General features: G+C 38.7%; 1 protein-coding gene across 1 annotated transcript; it reads left to right on the top strand.

Annotated features, from left to right (window-relative positions):
- The first annotated feature begins 10,793 nt into the window (after positions 1–10,793).
- LOC118820071 (V-set and immunoglobulin domain-containing protein 1-like) lies at positions 10,794–19,714 on the top strand. Its single transcript, XM_036588194.1, has 7 exons — positions 10,794–10,971; positions 11,752–11,912; positions 13,936–14,143; positions 17,603–17,758; positions 17,859–17,975; positions 18,272–18,401; positions 19,220–19,714. Exons 1-7 carry the CDS (start codon positions 10,932–10,934, stop codon positions 19,284–19,286), a joined length of 879 nt encoding a protein of 292 aa, XP_036444087.1. The 5' UTR covers positions 10,794–10,931; the 3' UTR covers positions 19,287–19,714.
- The last annotated feature ends 1,096 nt before the right edge of the window (positions 19,715–20,810 follow it).

Here is a 20,810-nt window from a genome sequence, read left to right as displayed (position 1 = left end):
AGCCTCAACAACTAAATATAACATCAATTATTTCAGTTATTTGATGTGTCCACTCTGCCTTTGTTACAGCTTCCATTCTTTGTGGAACACTTGCTTTCAGTTTTTCAAAGAAATCTGCAAGGATGTTTTTCCACACCTCCAGAGTTCAGTCTTAGAAGTTGGTTGCACTTCCTGATTCTCATGATCCAAGTAACACATTCAATGATGTTGAGGTCTTGGGTCCATTGTTCGGAGGACCTCAGCGTTTCCAAAGTTTTTTTCTTCTTTGTCTATTTCCTTTTCTCAGAAACAACGTCTTGACAGCTATACATCCTTTCACACCCAAAGTGTTAAAAATCATCTCACAGTGGAGGGATGGACAGAAACACCTGTGGATTTTTTTTCAGATCTGAAGCAAAAGTGGAGTCTTTTCTCCTCTCTCTAAATGAAGAAAGCTTTAAGTACTGTTTGTGTGATGTTGTCAGTTTTGGGGGTCTTCCAGGTCCTGCATGGTTGTTGGGAGTCACATTTCTCTCTACTTCTTTTTAATGATGTTTTAAATACAATTTTTTTAAACTTATCGTCCTTCCCCCTTTCTCACGCGAGTGTCTCCTCAGAAACATCTCCTAAAGGGTGAAGGGTGGTCGCTGACTTTTGCACAGTACTGTAGGTGCGTGAGAAAGCTATAGTGTTCACAATGTCGATAAAAACAGTCAAATGTCACACAGACAAATCTTTGATGCTCTTTCAAGTTATAAATAGACTTGGAAGACTGCTTGAGGGAATGTGATGTCTCGTTAGAGGCCAGACATTTTCAAGGCCTCCAAAGGTCTTTTAATGCAGGTGTCAACTGGGTTCTAGGGGGGGCTTGTCTAATGACAGTGCCATGTAAATAACACAGTGAGAGCTTAACCAGCTGATCCAGTGCTGTTAGTAATGGAGATTACTGATGACACAAGGAATCTCTTAAGTAATGCAGAAATCAAATTAGTGATCCACAGATACACCAAAGATCCACACTTGAAGTGTCCTCTCATGACCACAGAGAACATTTCTTGGCAAGTCTGAATATTGCAACAGGCAGAAGGTTGTTTATTATATCTGTATGGTTTGTTTCACATGTGGTAACAACTTGCAATGATGCAAGGATCAAATCAGTGGTCTTGCGAACCAGTGGTGGTATTTTCATGCATTACCCAAGATTCAGGGGCATATGTGTAAGTTTGTGACAGCAGCTGTATGTGTAAGACAACTATTCCACTTGCAACACAGTGAGTGTGTACATAGTATAAATCTATTTAGTCCAAATTTGTACAGCAAAGTATCCATACAAGCCTCTGACCACTGGGGAAAAAATGCAAAACATCAGCAGCCAACATGTATGGTTATAGTAAATAACAACTTTGTATAACTTGATAGATTGTACTGCACGGAATCTTTTGCCAAGTATGTCTACAGTAGGCTACATTATACTGGCTACATTAAAAGGTTACATTATATGTAATATATGTTATGTAGGCCATAGTAGACCTAAAATAGCTCTATAGGCTAGCTGTAAGCTTCAAGGCAGCTGATGAATACTGCTCCACTGTAGCCATCATTGTGCATCACGCTGGCTGACAAGTTAGCTGGCAGCTAATGAGTGTGTGTTCATCATATAACTACCTTCTGAACCACTGTACATGTAGTAGTGTTATGATATTGATAGGCCTGTCACAATTATTACAAAATCGCCTCATTGCAATTATTTGAGATTATCACAATTATTTGATTGCAATTATTTAGACTGACTGAAATTACTTTCCACAGTCATTAGATTTCACAGTTATATTATGCTGCAACAAGCAAAATGTGAATTGTGTGTGTTGAATTGAAGCAAATAAATGTAAATAAAAGATAACAGATTAACTGAGACATTATGGGGCTTATTAAAACAAAAAACTTCTAATTTGGTGCAATAGCATGTTTATAGGCCAGCATGAGTTATGTTTGTTTCTTTGTTAGCTATGTAGCCTATTCTAATGTTTTTAGCATGTATGTTGGCAGAATAAGTGTTTGTTTTTTGCTTATATTTTCACTCTCATGAAGAACATGTATCTCTACACATAATTCTGTATATTTGTGGACATTTGTTGGAGTGAGTATGCATAACAGTGCAAGCGCAGTATTGATTCAACAGGACAACCAGTTTTAGTAAACTTTAGTAAAAGTTAGCAAGGTTTCTAATCAGCCAATTTGGTCATTTTATTTTGTTTTTTTAGTAGTTGCAAACAATGAACAAGAAAATTCAATTAATCACAATTAATCGTCAGTTAAAATAATCATGACAGCTCTGCACACCTAAAAAAGATGGTTCTTCAAGGGTTCTTTTGTAAAGAAAATGCTTCTATATAGAACCATGAACACTCAAAGAACCTTTTGCATGATTAAAGGGTTATTTGCATCATGAAAGGTTATTCAGATCAATCTAGATTCTATATAGAACCTTTTTAAAAAGGGTTCTAGATAGCACCAAAAAGTGTTCTTCTATGGTTACAAGCTTAAGATTATAATAAAAGCAGAACCATTTTTGGTGCTATATAGAACCCTTTTTAAAAAGATTCTATGTAGAACCATCTGTAGCACATTCTCCATCAATCTAAAGAACGCTTTCACAATGCAACAAACCCTTTAATCATACAAATGGTTCTTTGAGTGTTCATGGTTGTAAATAGAACCATTTACCTTTACTTGTAGAACCATCTTTTTTAAGTGTGAAGGTATCAATATTAATTGCTCACCATTCTCAGGTGAAACTTAACACAGAAAAGACTGCTGTTTCTACCCGTACTCTCATTAAACATCATCCATGTGGCATTTTGAGTGTTCTGAGCTGGCATGCGGCCTCTGCAAACACAGGGGCATGTCTCAATTTCTTGTGACTTATGGGCTCATTGTGTGAACAAATAGTACGACACATAAATATCAGATTGCTTTTATTTTTACACAATGTTCTTGTCTATTTCGAAAGTTTCAGGAGTGTAGACACATCAGCCCTCATCCACCAACTTGCATAAAAAAGAGTGCAGATTTCACCATCTTCAATAATGAACAACTTTCGTGTGATATTGGAAACAAGCAGAGGTTTAAGTGTAAATGATGAATCAGTTTCAGTGTGTGAAATCAAGCACCAGCCTACCAGTACCTCATTTACATATCATTAACCTGAAGCATGTCCTAATTTATGCAGATATTTCAGTAGGGAGCCAATAAAATGACAGCATTTAGTTGCGTTAGTAGGCAGAGTTTGAGGTGGAGACTGATGATATTAGTTTTGGTGAGTTAACTGTAAATAAATTTTTTTTCAGGTTGTAAAATTATTGTGCTCAAATTTACATGCACATGAGTTTGACTGTGCAGATATGCCGACATCACAAAAAGTCCTAATTTTTCCTAATTGTAATTTGCATCATATTTTGGGGGCTAGAGACTTGGTATGGCAAGTGATACAGAGGGAGTGTCAGTTGCCACTCCATTGATCCACTCTTAGATAAAATAGACCCAGGGAGGCAGGAACGTGCTCTAAGTCGGAGGTGACGACATGGTAAATATTATGTTTTATTTATTTTTTATTTATTTAATTCATCATTTGAATTTGTTTGGATAACATGCAACAGAAGTATCATAACACACAAATATATGACGTTACACACCATTCGCTGTTGTGCCCCCTGCTGCCTCTGCTCTCTCTTGCTGTAAACCTTATGCAAATGAGCTCAGTGCCAACTATTCAGATTGTTGATGTGAGGCACTGACACTGCTGCTGTCATGTCCATAGTCAGGCTACACATGCACATCTAGCATGTGATTTGATTGTTTTCTTGTTTCAGTCAAGTTGCAGTTAAATAATCCTGAAATTTGGGGGGGGGGCTGCAGCCCCCTCAGCAGCCCCACTTCCCATGTCTCTGAAAAGACCCAAAATGTATATTGCGCTGCTAGGGATTACAGCAGTAGTTCTCAAATAGTCCTCAGGCCCCCCTGATTTTGCTGTAACCCTTTGTTTTGCCTGTGGGGGGCCCTGAGGACCAATTGGAGAACCATTGGTTTACAGCAGTGGTCACCAAACCTGCCCCTGGTGATCTACCTTACTACAGAATACTCTCCTTGGTAAGCTGAAAAAGTTGTGGAAGATTTGTGCTGGAGGTGAAATGTGCAGCAAGGTAGATCTCCAGGAGGAAAGTTGGTGACCACTGGTTTAGTGGAATAACACCAAAAGTGTATGGACCATCAGTGATGGCATGTCATCAAGTGAGCTCCTGTGGAGTTTAGGTCAATTCATTTTAATCCTGTAGGAGCGAACTCAGCACCAGAGACCTACCATATGTGTGGCACATTAATACAGTGTATAACAGGCATTACCACATAACGTGAAAACGCACACAAAATTTAGATACGTATGACTGACCAGTCCAATGTCGCGCAAGCCTCCATTTTGAGATGTTCAGCAAAGGACTATTGGCATTCTGTTCTGTTGCGGTCAATTCCCCAGTGTCCCCTTCAACCCCCACTCCCCTCTCCCCCTCTCTCCCTCTCTCTCAGGGATGAAGAGAGCAGAAAAGCAATGCGTCTGATAAAATATTAAGACTTGAGCATCCTTTTATCCATACCATATGACCATTGCTGCACTGGTGAATCCATTTCTTTCTCCCTCTCTTGCTCTCTTATCCCTGAAATACATGCTCTTTCACTTTCAGTCTAATCATACAGAATGGACTGACCTTCCGACAATGCCTGCCAATCACAAGATACGCAATAATCAAAAGACACTTTGGTTCCCTAGTAGATTTTCTGCCAATTCCATCTCTGTCTTCAAACAAAACAGCCATTTCCACTGCGCTGTGGCTCCTGCACTCGAGGTTTCCTCTTTTCAAGCAATGCACCAAACCCTGGCAGCTAGTGGGAATGTCCAGCGGATAGGCCGTGATGTCTACGTTTGAACTTCGAGTGTGTCACACGTGTCCATGGTGCACCTCGGCACTGATCTTTGCTGTGGTGGGGAGAGGAGAGAGAGTGGGTGAGGCTGGGGATGTAATCATAGTAAACGTCTGGCCTAGTTTCTCAGGAGGATGAGAGATGTGAGCCATGTTGTTGACTGAGAGGCACACTCGTCTTTGTTGTCGTCGCCTGCCTTCAGCTCCCTGCGGCTCTGGAAGAGCAGCGCCAGCCGACTTCCTTTAGGCAACACTGCCCTCTGTCGGTACAGGGGTTCATGTCAAAGCTGTTTTAAATAGTTTTGTGACGGTACCGTGATTAAAATAAACAATTATAGCCACTTGAATCTATTAGCATATGTTTTGATGTGAACCGAGCAAATGTGTTTTCATCTCATTAGGTAATTTACTGTCCTTGTTAATTAATGGACTATATAGGTGCTGTGAAATTTGTATCTTTTCTTAAGGCACCGCAGACAGGAGGGAGTATATCATGTCACTAAAACGTTGACAGGGGCTGACCAGGATCATTTGAAGAGGCCATAAAAGTCAATGAGGGGGGAAGGGAGTCGCGAAACTTATATGTGGCCTTGCCAAATTTACTGCCCCGTCATTATTCTCAGGAGACTCACAGGCGGATTTGCTTACACTTGCTTAATTATGAGGACATCAGGATGTTACCGTGAAAGATGAAAGATGGATATTATATTTGCTGGTGAGTGTATTAGGAATCAATTACTCCTGATGTGGTTTTAGTTTACAATGAGCAGTGAGTGACTACTACTACTACTACCATTACTCCTCCTCCTCCTCTTCCTACTACTACTACTAATAATAATAATAATAATAATAATAATAATAGTAATAATAACAATAATAAAAATAATACATTTTTTTGCTCTCTAGTGATTTGTTTTCACAATTCTGACATGTTCTATCCACAGCTACATGATCAATAAATCCATGTAGACTAATTTTATTAGCTCTCTTGCTAGGTCTGACTTAGCACTACTTGCACAAACACTTATACAAATATCTACAGTTTGTTTCAGTTATTAATCCTGTGTAAAGTCAAGCAAATGTATCACACAATGTAAGAATATGAGCAAAAACCTACTCATTCTCCAACTGCTAGCATATAAAGCACTAGCATAATAGCTTCCAAGCTAGCTAGCATAACATTGGCAAACTCTTTACAAAGTAATAAATAAAAAATAATGATGATAACACATTAAAATACTACTGATAACACTTTACTGTAGGGTACTGGTTATAAGGCTTTATGACACCTACATAAGCTTGTCATGACAGCTGATATAACCCTACATGAATGTTTATAAATGCTTATTCCAATAGGTGCAATTCGCTATGAAGATTACATTTGCCAGTTTTTTATCAAAGTTAGCTAAAGTAGTTTTTATGACAGATGACACCTACTGGAATGAGCATTTGTAAACATTTATGCAGGGTTATGTCTGTTGTCATGGCAAGCTTATGTAGGTGTCATGTAGCCTTATGAACAGTACCCTACAGTGAAGTGTTACCATACCATTTCAGTTTAAAACCACATGCATTTAGTGTTCATGTACAAGTACAGCGTTTGTCTCTTGCGTATGCACGTTTCAGCATGGGTATCAGTCAGTCATTCAGTCAGTCAGTGACTCAGTAGAGACCCGTGGGAGAAATTCTTTATTCTCAACATTGCAAAATGTACATACTGTATTACTTTCACAGAAGTTACTGAAAGACTCACACTAATAAGCCTCAAGTTTAGTAAATGAACAACTAGCCTAGAGTTCAAATGATTAAAGGACTCTTTAGAATCTATAGTGAGACCTGTCTGCAATGTCATGCAATGGTTTTCAATTGTGGAGCTGGTTCACATTTGGATAGCATTTAGTGATCTTCATTGAACTATCTGCCATTTATTGATCTGATATTCTCAGTTTTAGTACAGGGATCTCTGAGATTGTTTACTTGGAAAGACTTTTAGTGGAAAGCTGCATGGATGTGCAAGAACAGCACGACCTGATCATGCTCCTCCTCCAGTAGGTGGTGCTGCCTCCTGAGAAGCCTACTTCAGTCGGGCAGCAGGTGCAACAGGCAGTATCAAAGCTGGAGAGCGGCAGGTCGTCCTGAGCAGGCTGAAACACATTTAGGGCTTTCCAACCTTGTCTATTCTGTTGGTACTGCTGTCCCTTTGTCTGCTGTCTGATATCTGTTCTGACAGCAACACAATTTTTTCTCCCTATTTCTAAAGGAATCATATTATAATTAAATTAAAATAAAAATATTAAAAACATTTGGTATACTATGTAAACACTATTCAAGTTTCAAAGCATACCAGTCCACACAGTCCACATATAGAAATATACCTGCAAAAACAGGCCATTTTGAACTTTGAGCTCCACTCATTCACTTTGAAGTTGTGAGTAGTGTTTCACTACTAGCCACTAATCTGGACTGCTTTTTCAATGATAGACAATACAGGGCAGCCAATCAGAACAGAGCTCATTTACATATATCAGTCTTAAAGGCACAGTAACAAAAATAGCCTGTTTAAGAGATGAGACAGGTTGGAAAATGGTAATGTAAAAATGAATTGTGACTGTTTTTGGTACATAAAACTCAAAGGAAAAAAAAAATTAATATAAGAAAAACATATAGGCCCATTAATTAATATTAAAAACTCTTGTGAGCTTTTGGAGAATGTTGAGAAGCTTCAATATGTGAAGTTGCCTTTGTGTCCTGAAGTTCTCCAAGGATAACAGCGAAGTAGTCAAGAGCATTTCCATGGCAACCCCTATTCGAGGAAACTGTGACAAGCAATGTCCGCTGCTCTGGATGACACACAAGGATTCTAGAACACGACCCCTCAGTGACATGATTTTGAAGACGGAAAAATGAGCGCTGACATGAAATCATTTAGTGTTGACATGCTCACAGAGCCTTCCGTCTCACTGCTGAAGCCTATTACTACCATGATAAGGCTCCACTGGCTTTGTCTGGAATTTTCTAGGGGAAAAATGTAGTACCAGTGACACCATGTAAAGACACAGAAATTGTTCTGGTAGCATGCTAAGCAATGAGTTTGGAACAACACTGCCATAGGCATATTTCCTATTTCGTTTTTTCTTCCTTTATACAAGAGCACAGTAATGTAAAGTGAAGCACACTGTAACTGTTAGGCCGCAGCCCTACAAAGTGCAATTTCTGCATGTCTATTTTTTGCTGTTTGCCACCACTCAACGTGTTTCACACAAAGGCAACTGCTACAAAGACAAATGTGGCTAAGAAAGCATGACAGTGAGCACTAGGTATAGCGATAATGCTAATTTTTGCTAGAGCCACTATGGGATTTTAGTACTTAGTGCTAAGCTAACAGCGGCATTCTAGATTAAACATGAACATTTGGAGCTTGTAAAAGACATTCCATGTATTATTTTACGTTTATATTAACATACACTTCACGTTGTATTTTGTAGTTTTACTGTAACTCCTTCAGTAAAGTGTCCTGGCGCAGAGCTGCTTCTATTTTCCACTTCTACTGCCTGAAACCTGTTTAGACTACCATTTGTACTTGCAGTCAGTCAGTTTTCTACAACTAGTCCTTGAATGATGTCACAAAATTGATCCCACCAATTAATCAGGCAGGTTAAGGCCTTCTGTTCAGCTCCTGAAGTCCTAACCAATGACAGAGCTTGTTTGGCTGCATTTACCTAGTTACCACATCCTGATTGTTTAATTTTCAGTTGGGCATTTCATGAGGGTAACCCTGTTACCTTCAATTATAACCAATATATAACTGGTATAACTGTTAAACAAAGAGTTCTACTACAATATTCGAGTTCAAATACAAGAAAGATGATGATTCTAATAAATAAAAATGAACTAAAAGAAATATAGACGTAGTTGCTTATTTTACAGAAATCATTTGGGATGTTTGGGGATATTTGCCAACAATTTATAAAGCTCGTCTAACCTCGCAACAGTTGCTACCAGTGAAAGCATTAGTGAGCAGAGCATGGACAGGTCTCTTTCTATGCTTTTCTAACAAGTTCACATGCTTGCTCAAACTCTCTCTCTCAGTTACAGCCTTGATGACTCATTACTTGCACCTGTGTGTAACAGTTTTAATAGGCTTGGTCCTATTGTTTCTTGCTTGCACCAAATTCAAAATACTAAAGGATACCAGAACTGATTACTAAGGGTGCCAGAAATACTTCCAAGATCAATGCATGAATTCAAATTAATACTGGTGTCACAATGACTTTTATGGCATAAGAAAGACTGATCGAGTTTCAGTATTCAGACTGCTCAGCTTTCTCCCTCTAAAGTCCAAAACAACAATTTAATACGACAAATGCTTGTTTAAGTTTAACAGCACTTTATCAGAAGATTTAAGTCTACGCTGTTTAAAATGGGACATTTTATTTTTCACTAGCAGGTCAAGCTGTAACATTCAACGGCTGAACTAAGATCTGCTACAGGGGCCTGAGTTAAACATTAACCTGTGGTGTGTATTTAATCAGCTCTTGCTACACTAGCATCAGTGTATTTGGGTGTGTGTTGTTAGTCATACAATTTGATAAGCATTTTTTATTTGTTTTTTGGCTTCCGCAAAGCATAGTAGAAGAAACCAGTTTTGCCATGTTTTTACCTCACAGTATTGAAACCTGAAATTTGATTGTTTGTTATAGGTGAATTATAGGTTCCCTAAACTTAGGAACTTCATCAATCTCCTCTGTTGATTATGCTTTGTATGATGTTCAGTTTCACAGACGTTATATGCTCATGACTTCTGAATGAGCTGTGGTGCAATATTGTTTAGATTCTTAGCACAGAATCTGAGCTTTTTGAGTAATTCATTTAGATGTCAAAGCATCATTTATAGTCAGTATTTACCAATTATGCCAACATCAACATATTTAGTATGGCCAAAATTATGCAGATCCCCTTAATTTTTGAGTTCAAGTGTTTCAGCCACACCCATTGCTGACAGGTGTACACAATCATTCCATAGACAAACACTGGCAGTAGAATGGCTCATACTGAAGAGTTCAATTACTTTAAATGTGGTACTGTCATAGGACACTTTTTGCCCTGCTAGGTCTGCCCCAGTCAACTGTAAGTGCTATTATGGAAGCATAAAAGAGCAACAACAGTTTAGTCACAAAGCAGCAGACCTACCAGAATACAGTCCCAACAGTAAAGTTTGGTAGAGGAGGGATAATGGTCTGGGGCCCCTTTGTTCTAGTGTAGTGTAATGTTAATGCTACAACATACAAAGATATTTTAGACAATTATACATGTCCGATTTTGTGGCAGCAGTTTGGGGAAGGCCTTTTTCTGTTCCAGCATGGCCGTGAACCTGTGCAAAAAGCAAAGTCCATAATAACACGATTTGACACATTTGGTGTGGAGGAACCCCCTAGACTTGCAGAAGAGTGGAGGCTGTTATAGCTGCAAAGAGGGGGACTCCATATTATTGCCTAAGCTCATATAGGTGTGATGGTCGGGGTCCACATACTTTTGGCCATATAGTGTACGAGTATATTTGTTTTTTTGTACATTTGTGTTTTTATAGGGGTCTTAAGTTTGTATTTTTTTTCTTTGTTGTTTACCTGCCATTAATGCACCATAAATTAGTTTTTTTATATATAAAATAAATCAAGCAATTTCAAACCATAAAAGAAAGTGCATATTCTTTAAATCATTTCTCCTTTTTTTTGGCCAGATGAAAAAGGAACCAGGGCAAATGTCATTATGCTTGCATGGGCACCGGGAAAGCAAACCCAAGCAGCAAACTTCATGATCACGTGTTGATTTTGTCCGTTGGAGTCTCTGAGGGTGTTGACCATTAGGGCTTGGAAAGATAAGTTTGATTTAAGAAAAAAATTCTTGCTGCTGTACAGAGGAGAGAGCTGTGAGCTGGAGCTTGGTTCCCATTGCTTTTCTAAGACTGCTGTTAATATCTCAAACATGTCGCCGTTCACAACCCTTGTGTTGTTCAGTGTTATAGGTGAGTAATTTCTCTTACAGCAAGAATTCAGAAATTCTTGAATTCTACAATATTAAGTTTTGAACTCTGTCAGCATTAAGCTTCGCATCGATGGTCGAAAACTTACTGGAGAAATTTTGTTGATCGCTGCACTTAAGGTAAATACTAATTTGTAATGGCTAAAACTAATCAGCTTCATAGAATTGTATGCAAATGTTTGAGCACCTCCAGTCAAACTACATGTTTTGTTGAATTTGTAAGTGAATAATAATAACACATCCTCTACAGAACAAATTGAAAAATGGTGGTGTTTTCCTGCAGGTTTTACCGCACAATTTCTATTTATTTGATGAATGAAACATATTGGAATAGTTCTTCCCAAATGTGTTAAATTCTGTGAATAAACAGTAATTGTCCATTAAAATGTGCAGAAGTAACCATGTCATTTGACCAGGGTGCCCAAACTTATGCATACGACTGTTTTTTTTTCCGTTTTATTCTACTTATATGTTGATAATCATAAAGATCCTGAAAGAGCAGCAGATGGTTAGACAGAAGTAACACAGTCCTGTTTCAAGATCATTGCTTTGTGACTAAGACTAGCATGAACAGGATGGAACCAGGTACCAGTTGATCGCTTTCATGCTGAGATTTCATCCTTGGACCTGCTCCCTGCTGAGACCTTAGGCAAAAATTACCAGGCTTCCAGAAATCTACAGTTGCTGCCTGAATTTTAGACATAATTAACCAGCAATGCTTCTTTAAAACTAGTCTAAGAAAGATGGATGTGTGTTTTTGCAGGTTGCACTCTGTCAATCTGGGTAACGGTTCCTCAAAAGATTGTTAATGTGATTGTTGGCCAAACTGCGAATCTTCAGTGCACTTTCACCACCGATGTGCCAATGACCAGCCTCCTGGTCCAGTGGACTCTCTACCCTAGGTCTTCCCTGACTCCAGAAGAGGTGGGTCCTCTAGAGTTGAAGTTCCATGTTCTTAACAATAAAGGTGCCAAAAGGGTTTTAAAGCAATTTCATAATATAAACTGCTTGTTCAGTTGAGTGCTTTCAATTGAGATTTGGAACGCAAAGTGGTTCTTTGACTGCATCACTGTGAGGAACCAATTTTGGCACCTTTTTTTTTTTTGAAGGGTGCACGGCAGCTGCCATTTAGCTATGTGAGCCAGCTGGTTTACGGTTAAGTTCAATTGCATAGTGAATACTGCTGGCTATACAATGTTTTTATAATGCTTTGGTCCTGAACTCAGAAAAGTGTTCATTTTAAAAGAATAGTTTGGCAAAAAATCAAATGTACCCAATTTCCACTTACCCCAGACTGCCAAGACATGTTTGCAGTGCATATTTTGCTTATTTAGTTTAGCACTGGAGCTACAAGGCAAAAAAAAAACAAAACTATAATCATAAATTCAATAGTCACCTAAATAGTCCAAATCGTTTCTGTAAAAATAAATCAATAAAACTTTCTCAACCTGTTCAAGCCACATCTAGATCTTCATTAAACTGGTGCAGACTTGTTGATGTGGTTTAAAACACATTATGACTTACTGTGAACTGTAAAAATGAAAAAAAACTTCACTTCTACAGGCAGCCATTTCAGACAACACCAGAACTGGTATTCACAAAGCAGGACTGATCTTGGATCAGACTGCTCTTTATGTATGATGATCATTGTCACAAATACTGATTCTAGGTCAGCACTCCTACTTCTGGCTTGTAAATCCAGACCCTCTTCTCTAAAGCTGCTGCCTGCAGTTTTGTTCACTTTTATAGCTCTCAGCAAGTCATACGATGCTTTAAACTACTTTCACAGGTTGGCACAAACTTAATGAGGATCTGGATGTGGTTTGAGTGAGTATAGAGAGGTTCTGGTGATATTAGAGAAACTATTCAGGTGATCTGGGTGACTACTGAGTTCTAGTGTTTGTTAGCAATGTTAGCCTCACTGCTCCAGTTTTAAACTAAAGAAGCAAAATTTAGACTCCAAACATGTCTTGGTCAATTGTTACATTAGGGGTAAGTGGAAATTTGTATGAATTGGACTTTTTGCTGAATTATTCCTATTGTTTATAAAACCTGCATAAAACATTTAAAACTTTATACAGCGTGTGCCCCAAATGGTTTAAGTGGATTCAATTTCTGATTCTGGAGCTCCTTTAACTGTGATATAGGGTGAAAATAAAGTAAATAATATATAATGGTGGTTATTTTTTCTTTCAAAAGTCATTTTGATTCACTAAAATTCATAAAAACTACAGTAAACGAACAGCACAACTGGAATGAATCACCAGTGACTGGGCTTTGTTGCACTTGTAGTAGCACTAGCCACACCCTGGTAGGGAAACAAAAGCTCCATTCAACACTGGTTTCACGTATGGCAACCCTCGCATAAGAACATTTTTAAGAATGCCCATCTTCGTTATACACAAACAAATTACCCATGTATGTACACTTATAATATATAGAGTCATTGTAGTGCTACAATATACATTTACTCATCTTCTGTGCATTTATTCTTGTCTGTATAGCTTCGTTTACACCTCTCACTTAATTACAACTGCAGTCCCAGCGGTAATTCTAGTCCAAACACTGAAGCACTAAGACTGTAAACTTTTATTTGGCTAATGCACATTTGAAACTGAAGTGCTGATGGGTACAATGCAGTACCATGAGTCTAAACAGATAGAGTAAGGGTACTGGCCACCTCCAGCCTGTGGACTGAAGCTCCTATTTCCTAGCTGTCTTTTCTAGGACTTCAACCAGCAGTCTTAAGCTTCCCGACATAAAATGTTTGGGTCAAAACCTCTAATCACAATTGATGTAAGCAAGAAATTAACAGTCGACCACACCGTTATTCCTACAATAGACTGCATTGTACAGAAATATCCTGGACAAAGAGGTAATTTAAAATGAAAACATTTTCCACATAACTTCTAGATACTGGTAATTTTTTTTTGTCCATTTATATCAGGTATTCTACTACCAGTCTGGAGAGAAGCAGTTTGGCCAGCAGTTCCGGAACAGGCTAACGGTCCATTCCATGATAAATGCCACAAAGAACGCCTCCATCTCCATCAGTAGCATGCAGACTGCAGATGCTGGAACCTACACGTGTGATGTTCGCAACTTCCCTGACATCTCAGGCCAGGCTGAAGCTAGCGTCACGGTCAACGTTCTTGGTAATGCTCTAAATATTTATTTACATTTTGTAATAAATAAATAAATAAATAAAATATACAAAAGTAATACACACACATTATATGACCAAAAGTTTGTGGACACCTGACCATCACACATATTAATATGGAGTTGCCTTCCTTTTGTGGTTGCCCTGTTCTGGGAAGCTTTCCACAAGATTTTGGAGTGTGTCTGTGAAAATTTGTGCCAGTGCAGTCAAAAGAGCATTTGTGAGGTCAGGCACTGATGTTGGACAAGAAGGCCTGACTCACAGTCAACATTCCAGTTCATCACAAAGGTGTTCAGTGGGGTTGTGGTCAGGGCACTGTGCAGGCCACTGGAGTTCCTCCACACCAAACTCATCAAACCATGTCTTCATGGACTTTTTGCGGAAAGATGCACAGTCATGCTGAAAAAACAACGGCTCTTTCCCATACAGTTGCTACAAAGTTGGAAACATATAATTGTTTAAAATATCTTTGTACACTGTAGCATTAACATTACCCTTCACTGGAACAAAGGGTCCTAGCCCAAACTCTGAAAAACAGCCCCAGACCATTATCCCTCCTCCACCAAACTTTACTGTTGGCACTATGCCTTCCAGTACTTCATGTTCTCCTGGCATCTGTCAAATCCAGATTCATCCATCAGACTGCTAGATAGTGAAGTGTGATTCGTCACTCCAGAGAACACTTTTCCACTGCTCCAGAGACCAGTGGTGGCAGGCTTTACACCACTCCAGCCAGCATATGACATTGCCCATAGTGATCTTAGGCTTGTGTGCAACTGCCCAAGCTCTTCAGTACAAACCATTCTACTACTAGTGTTTATCTATGGAGATTGCATAGCTATGTGCTTGATTTTATATTACCTATTAGCAATGGATGTGGTTAAAACATCAGCACTCAATAATTATGGGTGTCCACATACTTTTGGCCATATAGTGTGTATATAAAAGAGCAGTGTATATAAAAAGCTTATAATTGTGTGAGAGCACTTTAAATTATCAGATGATAGGAAAAATCCTCAGTGAAATATTTGCAACAAGAGGCTAATTTGCCATGGAGGTATGACCAGTTTGTTAAATGATCTAAAATGTGTATAAAATGCCTGCCTTTAGAGGACATTCAGCTACAGCTCAATTAGCCAAACAAAAGACTCTAACAAGATGTAAAACTTGCAATATGATTTCATTAGATTAGCCTGCTCTCACTCTGCTAGAAAGACTGTTGAAAGAGACCGATACTGGCATAGGATCAAAACTACTAAATGTACTTTATTTTACAGCTGTACTTAAGCCCTTTTCTGACACGCAACAAAACCCAGTTCTTCACTGCAATGCTACTCGATCAAAAGTAACTAATGTAGCATAGCTAGCTAATGCACATAATTTAAAATCAACTGTTTTTAAATGTAACTGCTGAGGTACATTGTACTCATTTACACTAACAACTACTTCATTCTAATCAGGTTACTCAGTATGGTATATTAAGCGGTATTGGTAAGTACTTAAAAACGTGTACTTGTAATCAGTCAGAAAAAAATGGTATCGATGCATCACTACTGGAAACTCTAATCATGTTTTACAAACCATAAGTGCAACTCATATCTCATATTTCTTAACACCTCACATGTTCAAATGGAACCATTCAGACTAACCCCGTAGGTCCACAAAACCAAAACAGCTCTTGCATGTCTATCATCCTTTAGAATCTTGTTCTACGTGCAGTGACCCACATAGTAAACAGGTCTGCTGAATTAGCTCGTGACGAAGCCAGAGTCTCGTCGGATTGGTGATCAGTGAATTAAGTGCTATCCACGGCTCCCGCTCCTTTACTATGTTACCAGGACAACCTTGCTGGCCCTGGTAACCATGCTAGTTTCCATGGGAACTACTGCCGACTAGTCTCCTCGTTGTCAGTGTGTGTCAGGAACTGGAGCGGAGGAGGGGGAGCGCATGAGTGTTTTCTGACATGCCAGAGCCTGCCTTATCCACGCTCTGCCTGCGGAAGCCATTTCCTCCCAGCATTTCAAACTGTCATGGCATCATAATTAAATGGGTTCATTGGTGAGCAAAACTAGCATCACGTCAAACTTCTAAGGGGTGCACTGATCATGAATTTTAAGCACAGTTGTGAATTCTTTATGTATGGGCTGGTTTTTGGCCTTTTTCTGACATCACAGTTTTTCAAAAATAATCTAATTACCTGTGTGGTCAATAACATAATGTGATGAAATATGTTATTACAGATCACACACTAACAGTCCACTTTACTAGTCCACATTTAAAAACTTAAAATAGAGTTTTAAAAAAGTCAGTGGCCTAAAGCTTAGCTTTCATGTGGAACACTGGGTAAAACCTGGAGACACACCCAAGCTAGTCTGTGTGCATTAGCATACAAGCAGCCCTGATAAGCGTGTACTTTAGGCTAAGAGTTTCAGAATGAAGCTCATGCCTTCAGTCAGCGCGTTTTGTTCTCTCTTCTAAACTAAAAGAGAATCAGCTAAAAAGCAGACAGTGATGTTTTTTACTTTTGACTGCAGTTTTAATAAGATATTACCTCACTATGTTGAGTGTCTGTGGTTATTGCAGGGTTTTCTCTCTTATATTTTGGCCTGACAGCCGTGCTGCCCGCTCAGCTCAGTTTTACATATCTCATACAGGAAACTGTCTTTTGAGACAATGTTAAAGCGTATTTTCATAGTTTGTGATTTTGTGGGTAGTGTTCAAAGCTACACTGCAGACTCCGCTGTTTGTAGTTTGCCACTTTCTATCAAGTGATGTAATGGAGATGCATAAACATCATCAAGCCAACTTGTCAACTCATTGGCAACAATTTTATTGACATTGTCGATAATGTTGATTACTTGCTGCAGCCCATAACTCAGTACAATATAGAATAAGCTCTGCATATATTAAGTGCAGGTCAACAGACAATAAGTACAGAACAATAGACAATGCATAGAAAGTGATCGTGCAATCCTTAGCAGCAATGCTAATTTGTAGATGCGTTATTCATTTTAGCTGTAGGTTGATGCATTAATGTTGTCATAGATGGACAGCAGCAGGATGGACTAGTTGCACCAGCTAAACATAAGTTTGTCTGAAGTATACTGTCGCTGTCCAAAGAACAACTGTCCATTTTTGTCCATTTTTATTTTCCTACATCATTTGAACATGACAACTGTCCTTTATGTGTCCTGTCCTTGTGTGAAAATTTCATGATGAATGGACCAATAGAAAGGCTCCAAAATCACTTGGTATAAAATCTCTTTGCATTTACTTACATTAATAGTTAGGAACATTTTCGGCTTCTCCTGTAAAGTTACTATTTTTGAGGTTATTGTTTTTCTTTGGACAGCAACAGTATCTAAAACTTACTCTCACAGATGTTGCGCCTTTTAAGTATGATGTAATACTGAAAATGGCTTTTATGATGTTCTGTGTTTTTTTAATGTAGAGAAACCATCAAACCCGGCCTGTGCAGTCCATGGAGATGTGGCGACTGGTCACTTGGTCACTCTCACCTGTCATTCATCCAAAGGCAGCCCCTCTCCAAAGTACACCTGGTCCAGAATCGAGCAGGGGAAGAAAATGAACGTCCTGGGCATTACAAGTGCGTTTGTGAGAAGCTTATTATATCAGCAACCCACTCTAAAAGTTGTACCTGACTCTTTCCATTTTTCATTTTGCTTTGCATGTGCTTTTTTCGCTAGATGTGAATACCGGCACCCTGTACATCAGCAACATCTCTCAGTTTGAGTTTGGAACATACCAGTGCAATGCCTCCAATACTGTGGGTTTCTCCACCTGCAATGTAGAGCTCAGCTCAGGTACAATCCAGTTGAAAGTGTGTGCGCATGGATGTGTTTTGTGTGTATATTAGCAGGCATATTGTTAATCTTCTAAAACTACCTGCAAACATTTTAATGACTATTCATTCTTTACTTTTATTTCATACATTTGAATTCTTATCCAGTATATTAAAGTATGCCCTGTTTAAATGCTGTGTTAAACCAGAGGTAACATTTCATATTAAAGGCCCCTAACTAATGTTATTTGATAACATCCTTAATAGGGATTTACTGTGTTGTTAATGTTGTTGAGTTGATAATGTGTGGTTGTCCAGAGCTGAATGAGGCGACGATAGTGGGCGCGGTGATCGGAGCGCTGCTAGCTGTTGCTTTCATTGCGCTCCTTGTGTGGTTCATCACTCATAAGCTGAAGAAGCAGAAGCAAGCAGAGGCCAAGGCTAGCATGTGAGTCTCTTGTTGGCAGAAACAAAACTAGGACTTTTGTATAGCTCTTGGTTGTGTCTCATGTAACTTATATCAAGGTTCTATTATGTCTATTATGTATAAATTGACTTCAATATATCATCAATCTTAAAGCTGCACTATGTCATCATCATCATCATCGTTAACCGCTTAGTCCAGATAGGGTCGCGGTGCTGCACTATGTGAGATTTTGAAAAAAGTAGCGTTACTGATTCAAAGGCAATAAAATCAGACGTTAAGAGTTTTTTTTGGCCCACAACATCTACCATTATGCATTAACACCACACTCAAAGCTCAAAAAGAAGATCCGGCTTGATATTTAGGTCTCAAGTGTAAAATCAAAATTATACTGATGACAACTGTAGATAATTCACTTACATTCTTGGTCGCTCACCAAATTCTCCTTGAATAATCTTTCAACGTGCTCAGATTCATCTGCTCGGGCAAGGGTTCGGAAGCACAACTGATGTTACAAAATGTTCCTCGGCACATTGCATGCAATGACACATTTCCACCATAGGGGTCTCCAAATCCTCAAGCTTAGATAGTGTGGCTTTAAAATTAAAGGTGCCAAAAAGGTTTTTTGGGGATAATGCCATAAAGAACCGCTCAATGGATGGTTCTACATGATGTAAACCATATATCCAAGCCAAGAACCATTTAGGAACTTTTATTTTTTTGTTGAGTGTGCTTGTCCTTTGTCCTAGATCAATATGGGGAGCTGCATTAGGTGAGTGCATGAGAGAACGTTATATGAAATGTACAAGAACTTAAGCTTTACTTGCTTTTTTCTTGGACAGGAAGCAGAACTATGCTGCCGTCCCTCCACAAAACAGTGCCCAAGAAATGCAGGAGCTGCAGGCTTGAGAAATACAAGGAAGCTTAAACCCAGCCCTCCAACCTGCTGTGCTACAAGACATATGGCTAATTAAGTGCTAGTTATCTACCATTCTTACACTGTTGATTTGAAACTGTCAGAAACTTACATATCTTTAAAGTAACAAAGGCAAACTTTTTTTTATCTTTTGTTAGTGTATTTTTTGCTAAAGTTGATGAGTAAAGGCATGTGGATTTAGTTTAGGTTTGTACACAATGACTAATGCGCTAAATTTTATGGTACTGTAGATCATGTATGAATACTCCAGATAGCTTTTTAGCATTTTTGCAGCGTTTTAGCATTTTTTTGCAGAAGATCAATGTCATCTTTTCTGCCAGTTTTATATAGTGATATGTTGCTTTTCATTTGTGATGTTCCTTGATTGTTTTGGATTAAAATAAAGGACAGATTGTCATCACTGAAGTGTGTCTTGTTGGAATCTTCATGACTTTATGAGCAGATTTCATTTCAGCTTTAAGTGATAAACTTTTAAAGTGGACACAGAGCTGGCCAAGTCTTGACATCATTTAAAACATTCATGATTACCGCGTGATCAACAGATCAGTTTCAGACATGCACAAACACATGCATACAAGTACAAGCAAACTCCAAACCCATCATATAAAACAATGATCACCTGACCTCTCAAGGCCTCTTAGGAGGAAATGAGAGAGGCAAGAGGAATAATAACTTGAGGCTTGTGAGCTCAGAGCACAGCCATGGCAATCTGGTCCTTTTCCTGGAAAAGAACATGAGAGGCAGATGAGGGCGGGTTGGGGAAAGCTCCTACAGATGCTTGAAGCCAGGTCTGGCTTGTCTACGCTATTTCCTCAATGATATCATGCCCACCACCTTCATTAAGTGGCTGCTGTTTGAATCAGCCAGCACTAAAATGGATTGGCAACAGACGCTGAAGGGATATGATGGCTAACGTGGTTGCTTAGTAACACAATCAGCTACTGAAATGAGGGCCAATGGCTTTTTTGCATTTTTTCAATGGAGGGCAAGATTACAAGAGGCTTCCATTGTGCTCAAGGAGCTCAGGAGAATAAGAGCCTCTTGCCATTCACATGCCGTGTTCCACAGCATCTTTTTACTAAGTATTGGCTTGTTTTTGAAGTTCAATGAGACCAGTGTGCCATTTTCTGAAAAAAATACATGTTGTAAGATGTCCAATCAATTTAGCCAGCCAGGAAAAAAACAAGATCAGAGAGAAATTGTGGCCCAAATTGTTTCGGTTTTCATGATTGGAATTGGCCAGAATTGGAATTGTAAATGTTAATTTTTACTCCTAACATGCAATTGGCAACCATTTAAACCATTCCAGCCAATCTGCGTTGTGATTTTATAGTATACATAAAGTAAGCCAGCATAGTACATGGGCTAAGTACATTTCTTTTACCCATTGCTACTTTGGCTGACAAAAGGAACAATGAATAAGTTTAACCATTGTGGCTATTTGAATATCTGAATTTTTAAGCAAATGGTATGCAACTATTTTATATTATGCTCTT

The sequence above is a fragment of the Colossoma macropomum genome, unplaced genomic scaffold (assembly GCF_904425465.1).
Source record: "Colossoma macropomum unplaced genomic scaffold, Colossoma_macropomum, whole genome shotgun sequence".
Taxonomy (NCBI): domain Eukaryota; kingdom Metazoa; phylum Chordata; class Actinopteri; order Characiformes; family Serrasalmidae; genus Colossoma; species Colossoma macropomum.
Note: the sequence above shows the minus strand (reverse complement) of the source record. Positions and strands in the feature narration are given on the sequence as shown.